Source organism: Aquarana catesbeiana, linkage group LG04 (genome assembly GCF_042186555.1).
Source record: "Aquarana catesbeiana isolate 2022-GZ linkage group LG04, ASM4218655v1, whole genome shotgun sequence".
NCBI classification, from domain to species: domain Eukaryota; kingdom Metazoa; phylum Chordata; class Amphibia; order Anura; family Ranidae; genus Aquarana; species Aquarana catesbeiana.
This window is the reverse complement of record NC_133327.1, coordinates 297455988-297475930: the sequence shown is the minus strand read 5'-3', so window position 1 is coordinate 297475930 and position 19943 is coordinate 297455988. Positions and strand designations below refer to the sequence as shown.

The 19943-nt window shown below is 40.7% G+C and overlaps 1 protein-coding gene across 3 annotated transcripts in view; it reads right to left on the bottom strand.

Annotated features, from left to right (window-relative positions):
* Window positions 1–1531: 1531 nt before the first annotated feature.
* Window positions 1532–19943, bottom strand: part of PHF3 (PHD finger protein 3) — a 220615-nt gene continuing 202203 nt past the window's right edge. For all 3 annotated transcript variants that reach the window (XM_073626731.1, XM_073626730.1, XM_073626733.1), the window contains 3 exons: window positions 19673–19762; window positions 17112–17307; window positions 1532–4446 (listed from right to left, as the gene is read on the bottom strand). In XM_073626731.1, the coding sequence (XP_073482832.1) occupies window positions 2339–4446; window positions 17112–17307; window positions 19673–19762 (2394 nt within the window). In that variant the 3' untranslated portion in view covers window positions 1532–2338. The remainder of the gene's footprint in view (window positions 4447–17111; window positions 17308–19672; window positions 19763–19943) is intronic.

The following is a 19943-nucleotide window of genomic DNA, read 5'->3' as shown; positions in this document are numbered from 1 at the left end:
ATGAATTAAGATTGTTAGTGGGCCAAGAAATTCTGACATAGCTGCAGAGAAACCTGCTTTGGTCAGATAGGATTCTTGTTTTGTGCCTAAGATAGAGTTGGAATGGATGCAGAGTGATATTAAAATTGGGTCTTGCTCCAGTGCTAGGGAAGCAATGTCACTGCAGCCAACTGGCAGAGCAAATGTTTGCCCGAATCTTTGCTGTGATCTCCTGCACCTGGGTTTCTGCCACTGCCAATCAGTGAGGGTATTTCACTGTGGGGTACTCACAAAGTAGGAAATTAGGTAAGCATGTACGGAGAAAGATGCACAGAAACCCAGGTGTCGACCATCTTGTAGTGAAGCCCTTGTGGCAAGAGAGTGGGAAGAAACACCCAAGTACCAAATAAAGGCTCTGGGCAGAAGTTGGTGGTAACAGTGCAACTTGTGTTGTGATGTACCACCTGGTCACCCACCTAAAAGCTCTAAATGGTGGAAATTAGACACCCAAAAAAGTGAATAAAGACAAACACATTTTCTTCTGTAAAATGTATATCACTCAGGAGACAATAATAAGTGTACTGCAGGCAGTGGAGATCATAGTTACTAAATAAATACAGTAATTACTAGATAACAGGAACAACCTTGTCTTACTTTTCCATGTCGCTGGTCCCTGTATAGGTCCAGGCTTTGTCCATCACGGTGAGCATACCCCAGAGGTATCTTTAGGGTCCGGGAAACACTGGAATGAACAACGGCAATGGACCTGTGTAGCACCCTGTGGCTAAACACAGTGCTGAGGTGAGTGCCTGAGCAGAATCCAGCTCTCATAGCAATATTACAGGCCATCACTACAGTGACTGATCTGGACTCATTGCTTCTATTGTATTTGTAGAAGGCAGTTAAGAGGTTGACTGAAGAAGTAAGGAGGAACTAGTTAAGCATAGAACTTTTCTATAAGGGAGCAGAGGTCCATCACTAGGGTTGAAGGGGTATGCCCAAAGGGGTGGGGCATGTTGATAAATTTTGCCAATGTCTAATTACCTGAAGGAAGCAGCCTATTAACAAGTGTGTATGGATATTGAGCCTTTTTTATCCTATATTGTACAATTAAGATGCAATGCCTTGAGTTTTAAAAAGAATTGAGTATCCCAAAAAACAGTATTTAGTGATGTCAAAGTTATTGCCAAATTAATAGGCACATAGCTGACATTTCAAAATTGGACAGAACCATAACATAACAGCTTTTGTGTAAACTGACAAGTATATTACATTTACAAATCTTACAAAAGAATTAGTGCCTAATTTTAACAGTGTTTTAAGAAACACCTATGTTGCCCTTATAGCCACTTGGATCAAACTGATTTTTCCAGTAAAGCTGTAAAATTTTAATTCAAAGAGAGATGTTGGTTGGATGCTATGGGCAACCCAGTTAGTTTACAACATGAAGTCCGGCATTTTATGTATGTTCCTGAAATATAATAAAATATACATGCATACTAATAGAACTTAGTTAATAAAATTATTCGAGTACAAAAAACAGGCAAGCATATTAAGCAAATGCAAGAAATAATACTAAAATCTTTACTTTTCAACAGGAATTAAACACAACATTTCGTACACAGTAATGAGACAAAATATGTTAGTTTTTTATCATCTTTAAAATCAAAATATTCCTTAAAATATTTACATTTTACAGTATAAAAAATAGCAAAACACAAGAATGTACAAGCAGGGATTTCAAGTTTTAAAGCGCAAACAATTTTTCTAATTTTAACTTACTAACAGAAGATGTAAGCGTAAAAGTTAAAATATATTTCCCCTATGGCAAGTGCATTTCAAAGCTATAGTAACCGAACGGCTTCTTAATACATCCATGATAAAACCATCTCTGATATGCTAGCTTTAAGAAATTGATGGATCAGTGTAAGTTTGCCAGAAGTAAGCCTTTTTACAGCACCAAATAATTATAGTTTTCTAAACAGTAAATTATGGATCCTGAATCTGTTCTGGTTTTAAAAAGAGTGCAATTAAAAAGATTTTTTATAATTTTTTTTTTTTTTTTTTAGAACGGGTTTTAAAATGTTAGCAATACTTCATATGCAAAAATGCTGTACATTATGCATAATTTCTAACTAAATATCTCAACTGAATAGTTAGAAAGAAATTCATTATGCTTTTAAATGAGGATTGTAAAAGATCTGTTAAAAACATTTCATTGTAGTGAGAATTGAACATCAAGGAATATATAACGGGCAGTCAGGCTTTACAATAACACATTTTTTTAAGGAAAAAACACTGACACTTAATAGAAAAGGATGGCACAAATAAAATTAAAAAATTTAAAAAAGCAGTGCTTTCATCGTTTGCTTTTACTTTTATCACTGTGGTCCCTGCTCCTGTCCTTGTGGTGCCTGTCTTTCTCTTTTTCTTCTTCTCGATTTCTGTCCCTAGTTTTATCTTTATCATGACTCCGATCCTCACTCTTTGATTTATCACTACTCCTCCTTTCTTTACTTGTTCTACTGTCTGAAGACTTCTCACTGTGAGAAGCTCTAGATTTTTCTTTTTCTCTGTGTGACTCATCACGGCTCTTCCGATCTCTGTCATGGCTCCTTTCTTTGTCTCTACGCCTGCTTCTTTCAGAGTCTCTATCTCCATGCTTTTCACTTCCCGATTCTTTTTCATGCCTTTTTTCCCTTGAATGGTGAGACTCACTATAGAATCTTTGTCTATGTTCACTTCTGCTTCCTCGACTGAAGCTTCTGTCACGATCTGGTTTGTCCCAAGGGTCACTATGGCGCCTTTCTTGAACTCTGTGATCTTTAAGACACAGCTTTTGAGGTGCCTGGTACATGACTTGTTCTGGATTTAAAAGAGGTCCACTCGTAATGGGGCCAAAAAAATGTGGTTGACGAGGTATCTGAAGTGCTGGATGCCAAGCAACTAATGGATTATGAATACTGGGGTCTGCAGACTGAAATCTCGGAGGTCTTTGAAAATTGAAACCCAGTGGAGTTGGAAGAAGAGGTGGTATATGAGGAGGATATGAAAATATTGGATTACCCTGCAATGGAAAGCTGGGAGTATGCTGGAATGGAAATGGAGGAGGGTTGCTCTTTAAAGGTAGAAATGGAGGCTGTTGTAACCTTAATGGTGAGAAGTTTCCTGTAAAAGTCGGAACTGAACTTTTGCTAGATGGTGCTGCTTGTGAAGAATTTGATGCCTGTGACTGAGATTTGTTTGCTGCCAAAGCTCTGCGAAATTGCTGCAGAGGGTCTGTTTCATCAATTAGAAGATCTGGAGGATACTGTCTGCTATTTTCATTTCTTGATGATTCAGCACTTTCTACCTCATTCTTTGTAGAAGAGGACAAGCTGCTTTTAGATCTATCACTCCTAGATGTAAGTATATCACTTTCTTCATGGGAGTGTTTCCTATTCCTATCTTTTTTATGTCGCAAAGTGCTTTCACTTACCTCTTTATCATGTGGTGCATCCTCCTTATTTTTACTTATATCACAGTCTTTTGAATCTAGAGAGTTAATATGACTTCTTGTGGCAGCTTGCCTTGGATCCCTTTTGATATGCATTAATTTTGAAGGTTTCACTGAGTTTTCACTGGCATCTACAGATGATGTATTTTCACCATCAGTGCTGATTTTGTTTTCAGGAACTGGGGAGAAATTTGTATTAACAGTATCCTCAATTTCTTGACTAAAATCAGCAGGGCCTGCTGAATTTCCTTTCTCAACTGTTTCATCACTTGACCATGCACTTATTTTGGCTAAATACACTTCAGTAGGAACATCTTGAGGTTTGTCTTTTAGGGATACAGACAATTTTCCAGACTGAGATAGTATTATTGGTGTTGGATTCTCTTTTGTTTCTTCTACAGTGTTAGGGGTTATATCCATTTCTAGGTCTTTATCAATAATTGTTTCAGTAGTAATACTTTCATCTTTTAGTTGTTTTTTTCCTACCTTTAATATTTGATCACTGATTTTTGTAACAGTTGGTTTATGTTCAAATGTACTTTCTGTAGTTCCCAAAAGAGACTGTAATATGTCATCCACAGGCAATGGTTTGTTGGCTAGATCTATAGTTGATTGGGGATTTTCCCACCCAACTAATACTCCTGGAAGGAACCTTAATGGTTTTGGTGGCTCTCTCTTAACAGTTTCTGGTACCGATTCAACACTTGCTTGGGGTTCATCATTATCTGAAAGCTGAGGTCTGTTTCTACTCTTGTGTAACACAGCGGAGAAAGAATTGAAAAAATCATTTTCATCATCATCATCATCATCATCATTATTATCGTCTCCGTCAACATCATTTCTACTCTTTTTCTCAGGAACATTTAATAATGTTCCTAGTTGATCGTCATCGAGGCTTGTGCTGTGTTGCCTTTTTACTTTCTGACGAATTATCAAGGCCAAAAGCAGATTGGGTCTTCTTGTTTCTAGACCTGTGTTAAAGAGGAAATGATTTATAAATTATACAATAATTTTTGCTTATAAAAACTTAAAAAAAAATACATTCATATACTGTAAATTAGGTACCATATTAGCGTTAATAAATATCTTGTTTTAATCCCTCACAATTTTTTTTACAAATGTAGTAGCATATGCATGGTGTTCAATCTAGAAAATGTGATCACAAACTTCTTTATAAAATGCAGCACCCTGTTTAGATTATCTGTATGTTCCTGGTATGCAGGACATACACAAAATGTAATGATTTTTCTGCATCATTATAATTTGTATGGATTTGTAATATGACCTGCCATTGCAATCCAAAGTGTTTTAATACATAGCTTGCATTCAAGTCTTACTACAATCTGCAATAATATAGCTTCTAGGATCAGAAGCTTAAAATCTCTACCATACTGGCTCATGCACACGTGCAAGGTGTACTAACTGTTTTGGATGTGAAGAACTGTGGAAAATTTTATTTTTGGTGCTTCATAGTGATATAATTTCTTCATGGAATACAATATACACTGAGCAAAATTATAAACGGAACACTTTTTTGTTTGCCCCTATTTATCATGAGCTGAACGCAAAGATCTGCGACTTTTTCAATGTACACAAAAGGCCTATTTCTCTCAAATATTGTTCACAAATCTGTCTAAATCTATGCATATCCAGATGCTGATTAGACAGTATGATTACTGCACAGGTGTGCCTTAGGCTGGCCACAATAAAAGGCTACTCTAAAATGTGCAGTTTTACTGTATTGGGGGGTCCTAAAACCAGTCAGTGTCTGGTATGACCACCATTTGCCTCACGCAGTGCAACATATCTCCTTCGTATAGAGTTGATCAGGTTGTGGATTGTGACTTGTGGAATGTTGGTCCATTCCTCTTCAATGGCTGTGCAAAGTTGCTGGATATTGGCAGGAACTGAAACACAGTGTTGTATAAGCCAATCCAGAGCATCCCAACCATGCTCAATGGACATGTTCGGTGAGACTGCTGGCCATGCAAGAACTAGGATGTTTTCAGCTTCCAGGAATTGTGCACAGATCCCTGCAACATGGGGCCATGCATTATAATGCTGCAACATGAGGTGATGGTCATGGATGAATGGCACAACAATGGGCCTCAGGATCTCATCACGGTATTTCTGTGCATTCAAAATGCCATCAATAAAATGCACCTGTGTTCGTTGTCCACAGCATACACCTGCCCATACCATAACCCCACCACGGGCCACTCCATCCACAACATTGACATCAGCAAACCGCTCACCCACACGACGCCATACAAGCTGTCTGCTAACTGCCTTGTACAGTGAAAACTGGGATTCATCCGTGAAGGTAACACCTCTCCAAAGTGCCAGACACCGGCACTTTGGAGAGCATTTGCCCACTCAAGTCGGTTACGATGAACTTCTTCGGTTATGCAAACCGACTGTTGCAGCAGCTGTAAAGGTGGCTGGTCTCAGACGATCTTGGAGGTGAAGATGCTGGATGTGGAGGTCCTGGGCTGGTGTGGTTACACGTGGTCTGCAGTTGTGAGGCCAGTTGGATGTACTGCCAAATTCTCTGAAAAGCCTTTGGAGACAACTTATGGTAGTGAAATGAACATTCAATTCAAGGGCAACAGCTCTGGTGGACATTCCTGTAGTCAGCATGCCAAATGCACGCTCCCTCAAAACTTGCAACATCTGTGGAATTATGCTGTGTGATAAAACTGCACATTTTAGAGTGGCCTTTTATTGTGGCCAACCTAAGGCACACCTGTGCAATAATCATGCTGTCTAATCAGCATCTAGATATGCCACAACTGTGAGGTGAATGGATTATCTCAAAGGAGAAGTGCTCACTAACACAGATTTAGACAGCTTTGTGAACAATATTTGAGAGAAATAGGCCTTTTATGTACATAAAAAAAGTCATAGAGCTTTATAATAAATAGGGGCAAACACAAAAGTGTTGCATTTATAATTTTGCTCAGTGCACTTCACTAAAATTAAATAAATAAAAAAAAAAATAGGAATATGCAAGGAAACTAAATATGCAAGAAACTACTGACTAATTTAAAGGATAAGTTCACCTTTAAAAAAAAAATTAAAAAATAATAAATGCAAATCGTTTTGCAGGTAAAAAAAAAAATGTGCATTTATTATTTTTTTTTTGGAAGCCCGGAAAGCACTGCACCCATGATCAGCAGATTGTGGGTGCTCTTGCAGACTGTGTGTGTAAGCTGTTTGGTCATTTTACGGCCAAGCAGGTACACACTAGGTGGAAACATCAATGAACTACCACAACGCGCAACAGCGCCGTTGTAGTTATTTAAAAACTACAAGCCGACAGCCACAAAGGCTGCCGACCTTGTAGTTTTCTATTCACAGAACTCTGAATGAGTGACGTGGCTGGGTGGGCAGAGCCACATGGCCACATTCTTTACAGAGTGTGAGAGCTCCGGGGAAGATGATTTCCGGCCGCCTGTCACATCGGGGTGCCACAGAGGTTCGGGGGCCGGTGGATTTGTAACATGTTACACCTTAAATATGGGGTGAACTTATTCTTTAAACCACAGTTCTTATTTATAAACTAAAATGTTTTTTTATCATAAAAGAAATATGAATTAAGTAGCTCTGTGAATTTATGCAAGATATGGCATTTTATTTAAAAAAAAAAACACTGTATAAATAAATGTAAAAGAAACAAAATGAAAATAAATACGCTAAACTAAATAAGACCATAATTAGCCAAATGTGTAATAAAGTAAAGGGTATTTAATTTGCTAAATTAGAAAGTTCTATACTTCTATCTACTTATTAAAACGTACCACACTTCACCCCAAAGAGTTACTACTGTGCAGTTAACATTTGCCAGTTAAAATGTGGTGAATGTTGCCGGGGAAAGTCAATAAATCCAACACAGTGAGCATGCCTAGGTTTACTAATTTTATAAATATAACCCATAGAGTAGGAGTGGGTATTGTAAAAGCATAAGAAAGATCAGAATCTCAACTGCTGCGTATAGGAGATTGGGCACTGGTACAAAAAAGCTGTTCGTAAACCAGAATACCCCTTCCACTCTCATCATGTTTCAGTTTTATTCAAAAACAGTAGCAGGAGTGATCAAAAGACATAGGGTGTATCCCTTAACCATTTCAGCCCCGGAAAATTTTACCCCCTTCCTGAGCAGAGCACTTTTTGCAATTCGGCACTGCGTCGCTTTAACTGACAATTGCGCGGTCGTGCGCTGTTGCACCCAAACAAAATTGACGTCCTTTTTTTCCCACAGAGCTTTCTTTTGGTGGTATCTGATCACCTCTGCGGTTTTTATTTTTTGCGCTATAAACAAAAAAGAGCGTAAATTTTGGAAAAAAAGAAGAATAAATATCCCCCAAAAATATATATAAAAATTTTTTCCCTCAGTTTAGGCCGATATGTATTCTTTTACATATTTTTGGTAAAAAAAAATTGCAATAAGCGTATATCGATTGGTTTGCGCAAAAGTTATAGCGTCTACAAAATAGGGGATAGATTTATAGCATTTTTATTATTATTTTTTCTTTTTTACTAGTAACGGCGGCGATTTTTATTGTGACTGCGACATTATGGCCGACACGTTGGACAATTCTGACACATTTTTGGGACCATTGACATTAATACAGTGATCAGTGCGATTAAAAATGCATTGATTACTGTAAAAATGTCACTGGCAGTGAAGGGCTTAACACTAGGGGGAATGTCACTGGCAGTGAAGGGCTTAACACTAGGGGGAAGTGAAGGGGTTAAGTGTGTCCTAACTGAAGCGGCACAGTGTGTCCTAACTGGGCGGCACAGTGGTGCAGTGGTTAGCACTCTCGCCTAGCAGTAAAAAAGGGTCGCTGGTTCGAATCCCAACCACGACACTAACTGCCTGGAGTTTGCATGTTCTCCCTGTGCCTGCGTGGGTTTCCTCCGGGTACTCCGGTTTCCTCCCACACTCCAAAGACATGCTGGTAGGTTAATTGGCTTCTGTCCAAAATTGGCCCTAGTATATGAATGGGGACCTTGGATTGAGGGTAGGGATTGATGTGAGTGTGCGATGTTCAGGGTTAGGGACAAGGGTCAGGGTTGTAGACCCACACTCACTCAGGTTGAACTGGATGGACTGGTGTCTTTATTCAACCTTACTAACTATGTAACTATGAAGGGGGATGGGGACTGTGCTGGGAAGATAACAGATCGCTGTTCATACTCTGTTTACACACACAGTTCCGGGAACTCCGTGTCTCAGCGGTGATCGAGACCGCCGGGCACTTGCATCGGCTTGGGGCGAGCGGGGCCACAGGGCGAAGCCACGTTACATAATGTCGTTTTGCCTAGCCCTGCCATTCTGCCGCAGTTCAACTGCGGCGCCTGGTCGGCAAGTGGTTAATTAATTTCAACAAAAGGATTTTACAGCAAGTCAAAAATCATGTTATGTCAATCATGCATTAAGAAACACAGGGTATAAGTAAGAGACACAGGGGAGTCCAAAAGCAATCCAAATGAGGGGTGGGCAACAAAGAAACAAAACATCAGCAAGCCCACAACAGATTAAAAGAGGGGCTACTTGTAGCTCCAAGAGTTGCCTAAGGAACAATATATCCGAAGCCTGTATCAGCTAAGGAAGCAGGGTCAGGCGGGGAAAGATGATGTCATCTCTCTGCTCACCGCCGCACCTCTGACATTCAAGAGGCCCGGCTGTGAGGGCGGAAGAGCGGTGATGCAGGCCGGGAGAGATGATGTCATCTCTCTGCTCCCTGTTGCACCTCCGACTTTGAAGTGGTCCTGCTATTAGGGTGGAAGAGCAGTGAAGCAGGGTGGGCAGAGAGAGATCTCATCTCTCTGCTCCCCGCCGCACATCTGAGAGTGCAGCCTTCATGTGCCAGCTGCAGAGAGGCCGGAGCCCGGGGACCCCTGAGATAAGGCATGAAAGTTTTTAGAAAGTGTGACAAGCAGATCAGGTGGCAACCTTGCACTTTAGGGAAACAGATGCCTGTTGCTGAAATGCCCAAGAGGCACTGATTTAGTGGAATGTGTCTTGAAAGGAAAAGGTAGAACCTTGTCCTTAAGCCCATAGCCTTGAATGATGGGCTGCCTAAGCTACCTAGAAATGAAGGAACGAGAGGCAAGCTTTCCCCTACAAGGACCTTCAGAAATGACAGGCAGTCAGTCAGTCAGCTAGAAAGAAGACATATCTGAGTGATAAACTTGAACCGCTCTCTTGCATCACATCCAAACAGTTGAGAGAAACCTCCCTGGAATGTACAGGAGGACACAAAAATGGAAGGTAAAAGAAAGATCCCCCCCCAGGAAGAAAAAAGACCCTAGGCCTCAAGATGGCCTTGTCATTGGTAGGATTACAAAGGATTCCAGAGACAGACATGAACTCAGAAACTCATCTTGCAAAGTTCATGGCAACAAGGAAGGTCACCGTGTGGGCAAGTGTGGACAGAGTGGAAAAAGTCGACAGGTACTAGGTGAAAATCCCACGGGGACACAGATGGACATACAGGAAGAACTATGTGGTGCAACATCTTGTACAAAGGAATCGGATACGCCTATATAGCTCAGGACCTAAGCTTCAAGAGTCATGCCATTAACACAAGTGATCATGAAGCAGGGTGGTAAACTAGTCCTTGTGAGAAGATTCCAGTGACCTGGAAGAGTCCACAGTATGTCTGCCAGGAGTCTGATGGTGTCAGAATACAGTAACTGCCTGGGCCAGTTTGGTACAATGAGTATCACCGGAATGTTCATTGATGCACTTGATACCCATTCTTGATTTTAAGAATATAATAACCAAAAATCCATCAACACAACAGTGCAGGGCAACAGGCATGTGTTACATTTGCTGGAGAACTGTATGATCAATTAAGATTGATCTAAGAGCTTTAGACACATTCTTGGACCAGACACCTAATGTCTGGATGATCGACATGACAATGACAGATTACAGTGTAGGAACTGCTAGAAGATGGCTTTGGAAAGGGTTTTTGTTTTTAATCCATTGATCCTTTAGCACTGAAAAATTCTTAACAACAAGGCATTATTTATTTAGGACAAATATAGGCTGCATCAACAACGGGAATGGTCCACTTCTTAAGAAACGCCTTCTCAATAGGTTATTGCCTAACAATGCAGAGCAAACCTCTCTCCTACGAGCAGCGAACTCGTTCTGTGTCTAGCAATGTGAAACAACCTATTCCGTCCCTACGCGTGTCATCACCAATCACGTGACTTCTTCAGGGAAGATAACAGATCGCTGATCCCCTGAAGAAGTCACGTGATTGGTGATGACACGCGTAGGGACGGAATAGGCTGTTTCACATTGCTAGACACAGAACGAGTTTGCTGCATTGTTTTTATGTGAGTACATCTACTTAAAGATTTTTAATAAAGCATTACCTGGTTAATACATACTTCACTATCAAGTACCTTTGTCCTGCATATTCCTGTACATACATACCTGAGATGTGGAGGCTGAGCTAGGATCCGCGCTGGTCCAGGACCCCTGATAGGACCATAGCCACTTGTAATCAGCTGCCATTAGGATAACCCAACACCGGCAAGCGTGGATATAGGGATGCAATTGAGGCTCAGGACCTGGAGTTTTAGCTACAATTCATGCGGTTGACCTAGCACCGCTAGGTAAGGGGCCACTGCTTACATTAGTGTTTTATGCACGAAGAGGACACTGAGTGAATTGCATTCCAGACACCCCACTGTTGTTTTATTGAATACACCTGAACTTGTTTTTGCACCTTCAATGACTTTTACACTGGCACTTTAAGTTTGCTGCACTTACTGGCATGTCATTGGTCATTTGTTTCGCAGGCCAGCACAATATATTTTATATCACCATTATTGGGACATTTATTTATATTATTTATTATCCAAATTGCGTTGGATTGATGTGTTTTATTTGCGATATCTAGATCACCTTTAAGCACTGGCACTTTGTACGTTTTGCACCATTTATAAGGATATGTTTTTGATGGTTATTTCTGATTTATTCTATGTATTTTAATTTAGAATTATTCACATGAAGTAGTGTTTATGTCCCTTTTTGCACCAACACATGATTATCTAGATTTATATGTTTTTAGTGTCAACACTTATTTATGCGATTTCACATGCAATTTTTTTTGTCATTTAGTATATACCAATTGAAAAGGATTTTTTATGCACTTTTTTTCACATACACATGATGCTGATTATTAAGACTTGAATGTTTTTTAGTGTCAACACTTATTTATGCGATTTATTATGCGATTTTATGTCATTTTATTAATTGTCCACAGACAGAGATTTACAGCTTTCTTCTGGTTAGCGCAGCACCTCCCCCCTTATACCTCAGTTTGATTTTGGGCTTATGTCTGACCCTTGCTTCGGTGCATGCAGCTGTCCAGTCGCATATGTGCGTTTTTACTATTTTTTTTGAGTTCTTGCTTTCTTTTCTTTTTCCAATTGGGTAGCGCAGGAATATTCTTATTACGTATTAATCTTCTAGTTCAATCATTTAAATAGATTGTAAGCAAATAACAAAAATGCTAAATGCTAATGCTAAATTGCTAGTAGACAAATGCATATAATTATGCAATAGGTACAAATATTCAAGTATATCATATCAAGCATAAGCCAGCATAGGCATTCGCTCCACTGTTAAATCCAATCAACAAAAATAAATGCATAGGTACAATGAGCACCATGAAATCATATAGTAGCCAATGTTCAGAAATGCACATAGTAATTCAGTACCCAGAATAATGAATACGATGGCTGAGGGAAAAAAAAAAACATTTTGGGGATGTAAGAACCTACCTTTAATAACCTCCCACCTACATTGAGTTTTTCCTTCTCCTCTCTCTTTTCACCAGGGTCTGGCTCAGCATTTATTTTTGTTGGTTGGATTTAAAGCGGAGTTCCACACAAAAATTGAACTTCCGCTTTTCGGAACCCCCCCCCCCCTCCGGTGTCACATTTGGCACCTTTCGGGAGAGGGGGGTGCAGATACCTGTCTAAGACAGGTATTTGCACCCACTTCCTGGCATAGACTCATGCCTCTTCCTGTCCCTCCTGGGAAACACACAGGTCTCAGGAGATAGCGGGGACCAGTTACGACGCGCACAGTGACTCGCACATGCGCAGTAGGGAACCGGGAAGTGAAGCCGCACCGCTTCACTTCCTGTTTCCCTCACCGAGGATGGAGGCGGCAGCTGCCGAGAGTCGAGCGAGTGATCGGCATCGGATGCCGACATCACTGGACCCTGGGACAGGTAAGTGTCCATTTATTAAAAGTCAGCAGCTGCAGTATTTGTAGCTGCTGGCTTTTAATATTTTTTTTTTTTAGGTGGACTCCCTCTTTAACAGTGGAGCAAATACCTATGCTGGATTATGCTTGATGTGAAATGACATACCTGGATAATTGTATGTATATACCTAATACGATGTTATTGCTAAAGTATTTTTGTTATGTGGTGTTCTTTTTCTATATATTTAAAATTATTGAGATTTACCTTTACTTCCTGTCACATAGCCACAACAGGAAGTAAGAAGAAACTTCTCGAAAATGAAGGAATTTCCTGGAAGTCATCAGGGTCCCCAGAGTCAGTGTCTCTCCGTTGCAAGATATTCCTGTTCCTATATTCCTATTCTTATGACCACTCAAAATTTGGGTTTTTCTTTCACTTTCAGTAATAACAGTAAAATTGAAATAAAAAACCGAAAGGTGTTCTAATCCCTCTCCACTCTTGCCAAAACAAAAAAACAAAAACAAAAAAAAACCATTGTCAGTTCTACTTTAATGTGTTGCAGCTCACGATGTTTCAACATTAAAACTGCAGGGGTTAAGAGTAACACATTGCATGCTCCATAAATAAGGGCAAAGCCCTTGTATCTTATTGCAGTGGTACCCTGCAGCAGAGATACATAGTACACGTACTGGAGAGCTCCTGGCAGGACCCAGTGAAACATGCCATACCAGAAAGTTTATGCCCCTCCAGTAAGCATACTCCCAGAGGACTCTTTGGGGACAGGATTCCACCAGTGGGTGTACCACAACCCTGGACCTGTACAGAGCTCTGCAGAAACTAACACAGTACACTGTGGGGCGGATTTACATAGTTACTAAGGTTGAATAAAGACACCAGTCCATCCAGTTCAACCTGAGTGAGTACACCCTCACATCAGTCCCTACCCTCAAGAAACCCACAATCCAAGGTCCCCAACTCACATTCATATACTAGGGCCAATTTTGGACAGAAGCCAATTAACTTACCAGCATGTCTTTGGAGTGTGGGAGGAAACCGGAGTACCCGGAGGAAACCCACGCAGGCACAGGGAGAACATGCAAACTCCAGGCAGGTAGTGTCATGGTTGGGATTCGAACCAGCGACCCTTTTTACTGCTAGGTGAGAGTGCTACCCACTACACCACTGTGCCGCCCTAAAGGCAAAATAAATTTAAAAAAGTGTTTTTGCTTGCACATGATTGGATGATGGAAGTCAGCAAAGCTTCACATCATTCACCAAGGCAAGGAATAATTCCCCTGCAAAGTGAAAAGTTCCTTGCAATGAGAACAGCCCTAATAAATCAACCCCTGTGTGTCTGGAGAGCTCCCCAAGGTAACATTACAGGCCAACTCTAAATCATCATATTGGGGTCTGGGCATGGCCTCCATGGCTATGCCTGAGGATCAGTTGACTTGAATGAAAGAATCTTGATTTAAAAACATCAAGTGAAAAAAAGGTTTGCTGTTCTCCGAATTCTTTCTGAGAAGTGAAGACATTCACTGTTCTGGGACACTAGCAAAAAACTGAAGCATGATGGGAGTGGGAGGGGCTATCCTGGTTAACAGCTTTGTTCCCCAGTGTCCAATCTCCTGTAGGGAGAAATTCAACCCATTAATCTTAGAATTACTTCTATACTGTGTCAGTTAAAGTGGTTGTAAACTCTCACATATGCCCAATGAAGTGAATAACCTCAGGCGATACACAGAAATTAAACAAATTCTCCTACATAAGTTTTACTTGTTTATCTGCAGTCTTCTCTTCCCTGAACCCCTTTAAACGGGCAAAAAAGTATTCAAATCTTTCCTCATTTGTCATACAGAGGGGACAGAGAGGCTGCAGTTACAGTGCGTGAGAGTTGACTGGAGGGTAAAAGAACACACCCCCTCCCCACAGCAGAACTGTGTTCGGAATAGACAAGCCCCGTGCTCATCAACCTCCACCACACAAATTTATCTCATGTGTCAGGAAAATTCTCAGAAGTGACTCATGCTAATAACAGAGGAACGAAGCACCAGAGAGAAACAACACTTAGAGCTGTGGAGAGAGATAAGGAAACACTACAGATTTTAATGAACACTTAAGAAATTGTATTTTGTTTAGCACAAACTGATTGGGCTTCAATGAAAAACACCAGCTTTAAAATAATAAAACCATCCCCCCACACATCTACTCTTACCATTACATATTTTCTAAGGATTTAAGCAAATTTTACTGCAGGATACTGCCCACACATCTTCTGTAAATCCAAAAAAGCAAGTATCTAAACAGAAGCCAATCTTTTATTGCAACACGTCAGATAAAAAGGGTGTTGCTGGTAGATGCATCTATGTCCTTTTTATCTGACTTCAATAAAAGCTTAAACTTTAGATCAGGTTTAAATGTTTTGTTTTGGACTGGTGGTATTTGCACTTGAAGAGTAGTTGCTGCTGTGCACCACCTGCTGTGGTTCAGTCTCAGTACTGCAGTAGCCAAGTGAGCTGAATACAGTTTTCCTAGTCCTCTTCTGGAATTATTATAAACACTTTTCCTATGGGCTGCAGAAACTGTTTAGAAACAGGACCAAATGGGAGGTTCAGGAGGGAGTAGACGTCAATAACTAATGGTTCTGTATAATAGAGATGCTGAGTCTTATATTAAGTTAGTTCAATACAAGTTATTGTATCATTAATTAGTTAATGTAATTTAAACTGAGGCGATGCCTAATGAAAACAATAAGCAATATTTTTTAAGGTAATCCATATAAAGCAGGACGTTTTTATACTGGGAGGCTTATTAGCACTCATGAAAAAACAGGCAAGTATTCATATCTTTTTACAGTGTAACCTCGGTTTGCGAGTAACGCGGTTAATGAGCGTTTCGCAAAACGAGCACTGTATTTCTAAAAATCCTAACTTGGTTCGCGAGTTTTGTCTTGCGAAACGAGCAGGATTCAGGCCAAAAGCGGTGTGCAGTACTGCTTTTGGCCTGAGGTGGGGGGTGCCGGTGCCGAACAGCGCCATTCGTCTGTGTTCGGAAATGCACGGAAAGGCCCGAGGACAGTTCGGCTGACCTCGGCAAACCTTGGAAAGGCTTGTGAACGGAGTCTTTCCGAGGTTTGCCGAGGTCGGCCAAAGTGCGCTCAGGTCCTTTCGGCCGCTTCCGAGGATCTCTGGCGCCCCCCTCCTCTGGCCGCATGCGGTATTGCATCCCATTGAACAAATTATTTTAGTTTCCATTGACTTCAATGCGAAAACTCGCTTTGATATGCGAGTACATTGGATTACGAGCATACTCCTGGAACGGATTATGCTCGTAATCCGAGGTTCCACTGTATGTCAAAAGAGATAGAATTACTTAAAGTGTTTGTTAACCCAAAAAATAATCCCTTAAAGCGGATTAAACAGCACAGTGCTTGTGCTGTGTAATCTGCCCCTCTCTAGAAGGTAAAAATCCTGGCTGATCCTGCAACTTCCTGTATCCCCCCTCGGTGCTGAGCCCTGACCACCGTGGTCAGCGTACATCCCTCCATCATCCGCAGAACTGCTCTCCTCTCTCCCCCTCCTCCCTGTCTGTCAGCTCCCTGTTCTGTGTCTCTGCCCCGCTATTATTAAAAATAAAAAATGTAGAAATGGTCACTGGTAGCCCCTCTATTACAGATAGGCATAGCACACTGTATTAGTCTTTTCATAAAAAAGAGGCATATGAACATCTTTTTAGAGCGATCTTCAGGCCAGTCACTTGACTCTCGGCTGGTTTAGAGGGCTACAGCAGGAGGGGCTGAGCGGCCATGTGACCTCCCCGGCTGATGTCAGAGGGAGATCTCGGGCCCTCCTGCAGAAGCCATGTATCGGAGATGTAAAGCGGCTGTGAGTCACGTGACCGGCCTGAAGATCGTTCTAAAGAGGTATTTACATGGATCGTTTTGATAAAAGACTTATAGTGTGGTATGCATAGTTCTAATAGAGGGGCTGCCAGTGATTTATATATTTGAGTTAACAAACACTTTAATACTTTGAGCCAGTAACCCTGTCTCAACTGAAGATTAATAAAGGCTGAGAATTCAATTTGCAGCCATCATTGCCACTTCTCACTGTGCTGTGATGGGAAGCAGAGAACAGTGTCTCCACTCCTTAAGGCAGCTACACAGACTGCTGCACAGTACACAGTCACTATCATGGCTAATCTCTTTCATAAACGGACAACCTAGAAGTGTCCAAGTATCAGGGACATACAACAGGACCACCTTCACAGTTCGAATTACGTGACAGCAGTACTTCTAATTTATCATGATTTACATATGTCTAAAGTAGTTACAAAGTTTATGAATGTATTTATTAGTAACTGAAAACATTTTTTTAAATGTTAAATCTTACCGGGTCCATCAAAAGGTACAAAAAAATGTGGGATTTTTTCAGAGGCTCCTAATGGAATTAGATACATGTCTTTTACCTGCCTCATATTGTTTGCTACTACACCATAACGCTTTCTGCTACTAAAGTAAGAATAGAGTAATGTGTAAGAAATCTGATCTTCTTCAGTCTCTGGACAAAAGCGAATTACACAGGTTTCCTAAAAAACAAAACAAAAAAAAAAACAATTTTGGTTATCTTTAGTTTGTGTAGATTTCCACTTGTCCTTATCAAAACACATCATAATATTGTTTTATTTTACAAAACCAATGAAATATTTTAAAGTGTTGGCATGACAGTCAGAATAAATGGTACCCAATCACAGCAACGCACTTAGGGCCTTTAGTTACATGACTAAAAAAGGAAAACGAGAAGAGTAATGGAAAGAAGAAAAATGAAATGATGGAAAAGAAAAGAATAATGGAAGCAAGGAAGGAAACTAAATATTATACATTCCACTTAAACATAATGCTTTGCAAGTAGAGGCAGCTCAGCATTAAGTGAATTCCCCCATTTCTGAAATGTTATAATCAGCATTCAGTATTGAACTATAGAATATAAAAAAAAAATGCTCAGCCTAATGTTGTTAACAGCACTCTGTCAATAGCAGTTGAGTCTTGTTGTACAGAAAGTGGCTTCAATAAGTTAAAGCTGTTGTAAGCCGCAGATGTTAAAAAAAACGGTAAATCAATAGCATAATGTGCTAGTATGCACTGCATACTAGCACAGTATGAAAAACTCACCTTGGAATGAAGCCCTCCAGCACTGTAAAGTCACTACTATGAGGGCCGACATGTTCCTCCTGTCTTTCTTCCAGGTTCGCGAGCTCCTGCGCTGTGATTGGCCAGAGCTGCGATTATGTAATTCCCGAGTATGCGCATGGAAGCCCTGGTTTCCGGCAAGTTCTGAAGTTTTGGCAAGGTATGCCGAACCTTTAGAGCGCATGTGCCTGTGATGTCACTGGCTGCATGCAGGGTGAATATCTTCTATACAGTGCACGTTTAGGAGATATTCATTTTCCTTTCAGGTAAGCCTTATTATAGGCTTACCTGTAGGTAAAAATTACCAAACGGAGTTTACAACAGCTTTAATCAGTTACTTACTGATCTTTGAACACCTGGGTCTTCTGACCTTTAGGGCCCATTTAGAGCACTGCAATGCACTATCATGTGTTGCCTTAAAGAATCTCAGTCATTTGAATGGTCCACCTAACGCACAAAAAAAAGTGCATGTAGCATCATATGCTATGTAGCATCATGTACTATTGGCAGCGTAATGTGCTGCAGTGCAAGTTGATCAGCAAGGTTCACTAGGATACCATTCAGAATGAATTATACTGCATAGCACCAACACACATAATGTGTAATACAGTTTGTTCCAGTAACACCTGCGTTACCGACACCAGATGTGAATGGGTCCTCTGGATTTTTCTGTATTCTTTTGAAAAGTATAAAACCATTCCAAAATTATTCAAGCTGCACATTGATCTATGGATAAGAACCTTTTTATTTTGTTAAAATCCTTGAAAACAACATGAACAAAATGCTTTGATGCATTTTGCTGAAGCAGCTTAATCAGGCAGCAATTTTGTAGACTATTCCTATGTTAAAATTCACAAGCACAGAAAAAGCAAACTGTATACTCTCCTACGCCTCAAAAGTTTTTTAGCATTTCCTAATTTAGAGTGATACTTAGAGCCCTTTCACACTGGGGCGGGCGGCAGTAAAGCGCCGCTATTGTAAGCGGCGCTTTACCGTCGGTATGCGGCCGCTAGCGGGGCGGTTTTACCCCCAGCTAGCGGCCGAGAAATGGTTAAAAGCCACCGCAAAGCGCCTCTGCAGAGGCGCTTTGCCGGCGGTATAGCCGCGCCGTCCCATTGATTTCAATGGGCAGGAGCGGTGAAGGAGCGATATACACTCCGCTCCTTCACCGCTCCGAAGATGCTGCTGGCAGGACTTTTTTTACCGTCCTGCCAGCGCATCGCTCCAGTGTGAAAGCCCTCGGGGCTTTCACACTGGAATTAAAGCAGCGGCACTTTCGGGTCGGTTTGCAGGCGCTATTATTAGCGCAATAGCGCCTGCAAACCGCCCCAGTGTGAAAGGGCCCTAACTAATAAAAAGATACCCAGTACCTAGTCACATCAAAAAAAATTAAAATACTGCTATCCAAAGTCACTTCGTCAAGTTTACTGCTGACAGAGCTGAATGCGTTATTTTAAAATATATAGTGTACCTTGTTAAATTAGTGGTCTGCCTAATAGAATTACAAAATCCAGGAATGGCAATACCCTAAATGAGCTGGTCTAAAGATGAAATAAATTAACCACTGAAGAGAGCAGATGAAGAGGTACACACCTTGCTATTTCCCAAAATCTTCTCAAACTACATGTGAGACTCCTAAATAACTTTAATAAAAATCTGACATTTTGTAACCAGTGAAGATTACACTAACAATCAGATGGTGGCAAAGAAGAAAAATGGAGATCACTTGTCAGATGTTCTGTTAATAATTTTCATCATCAGTACCTTAGTTCCAGAGGCCTTTATCTTTTCTACATAATCCCAAACTGTCTGTGGCGAAATTCTTCCACCCACTTGGATACTTTCAGGGAGGTCCTATGTGGGATGCACATTTTAAAATAAGAGTTTTCAGAATTATTTAGCACAATCAAAAGAGAATATATTAAATCATAAAATCTGTACATTGCAGGTTACATAGAATGGCATTTACATAGAATGGAGTTCCACCCACTTTTACAACTCTTCAGCATCCCTCACTAAACTGTGCACTGTAAAC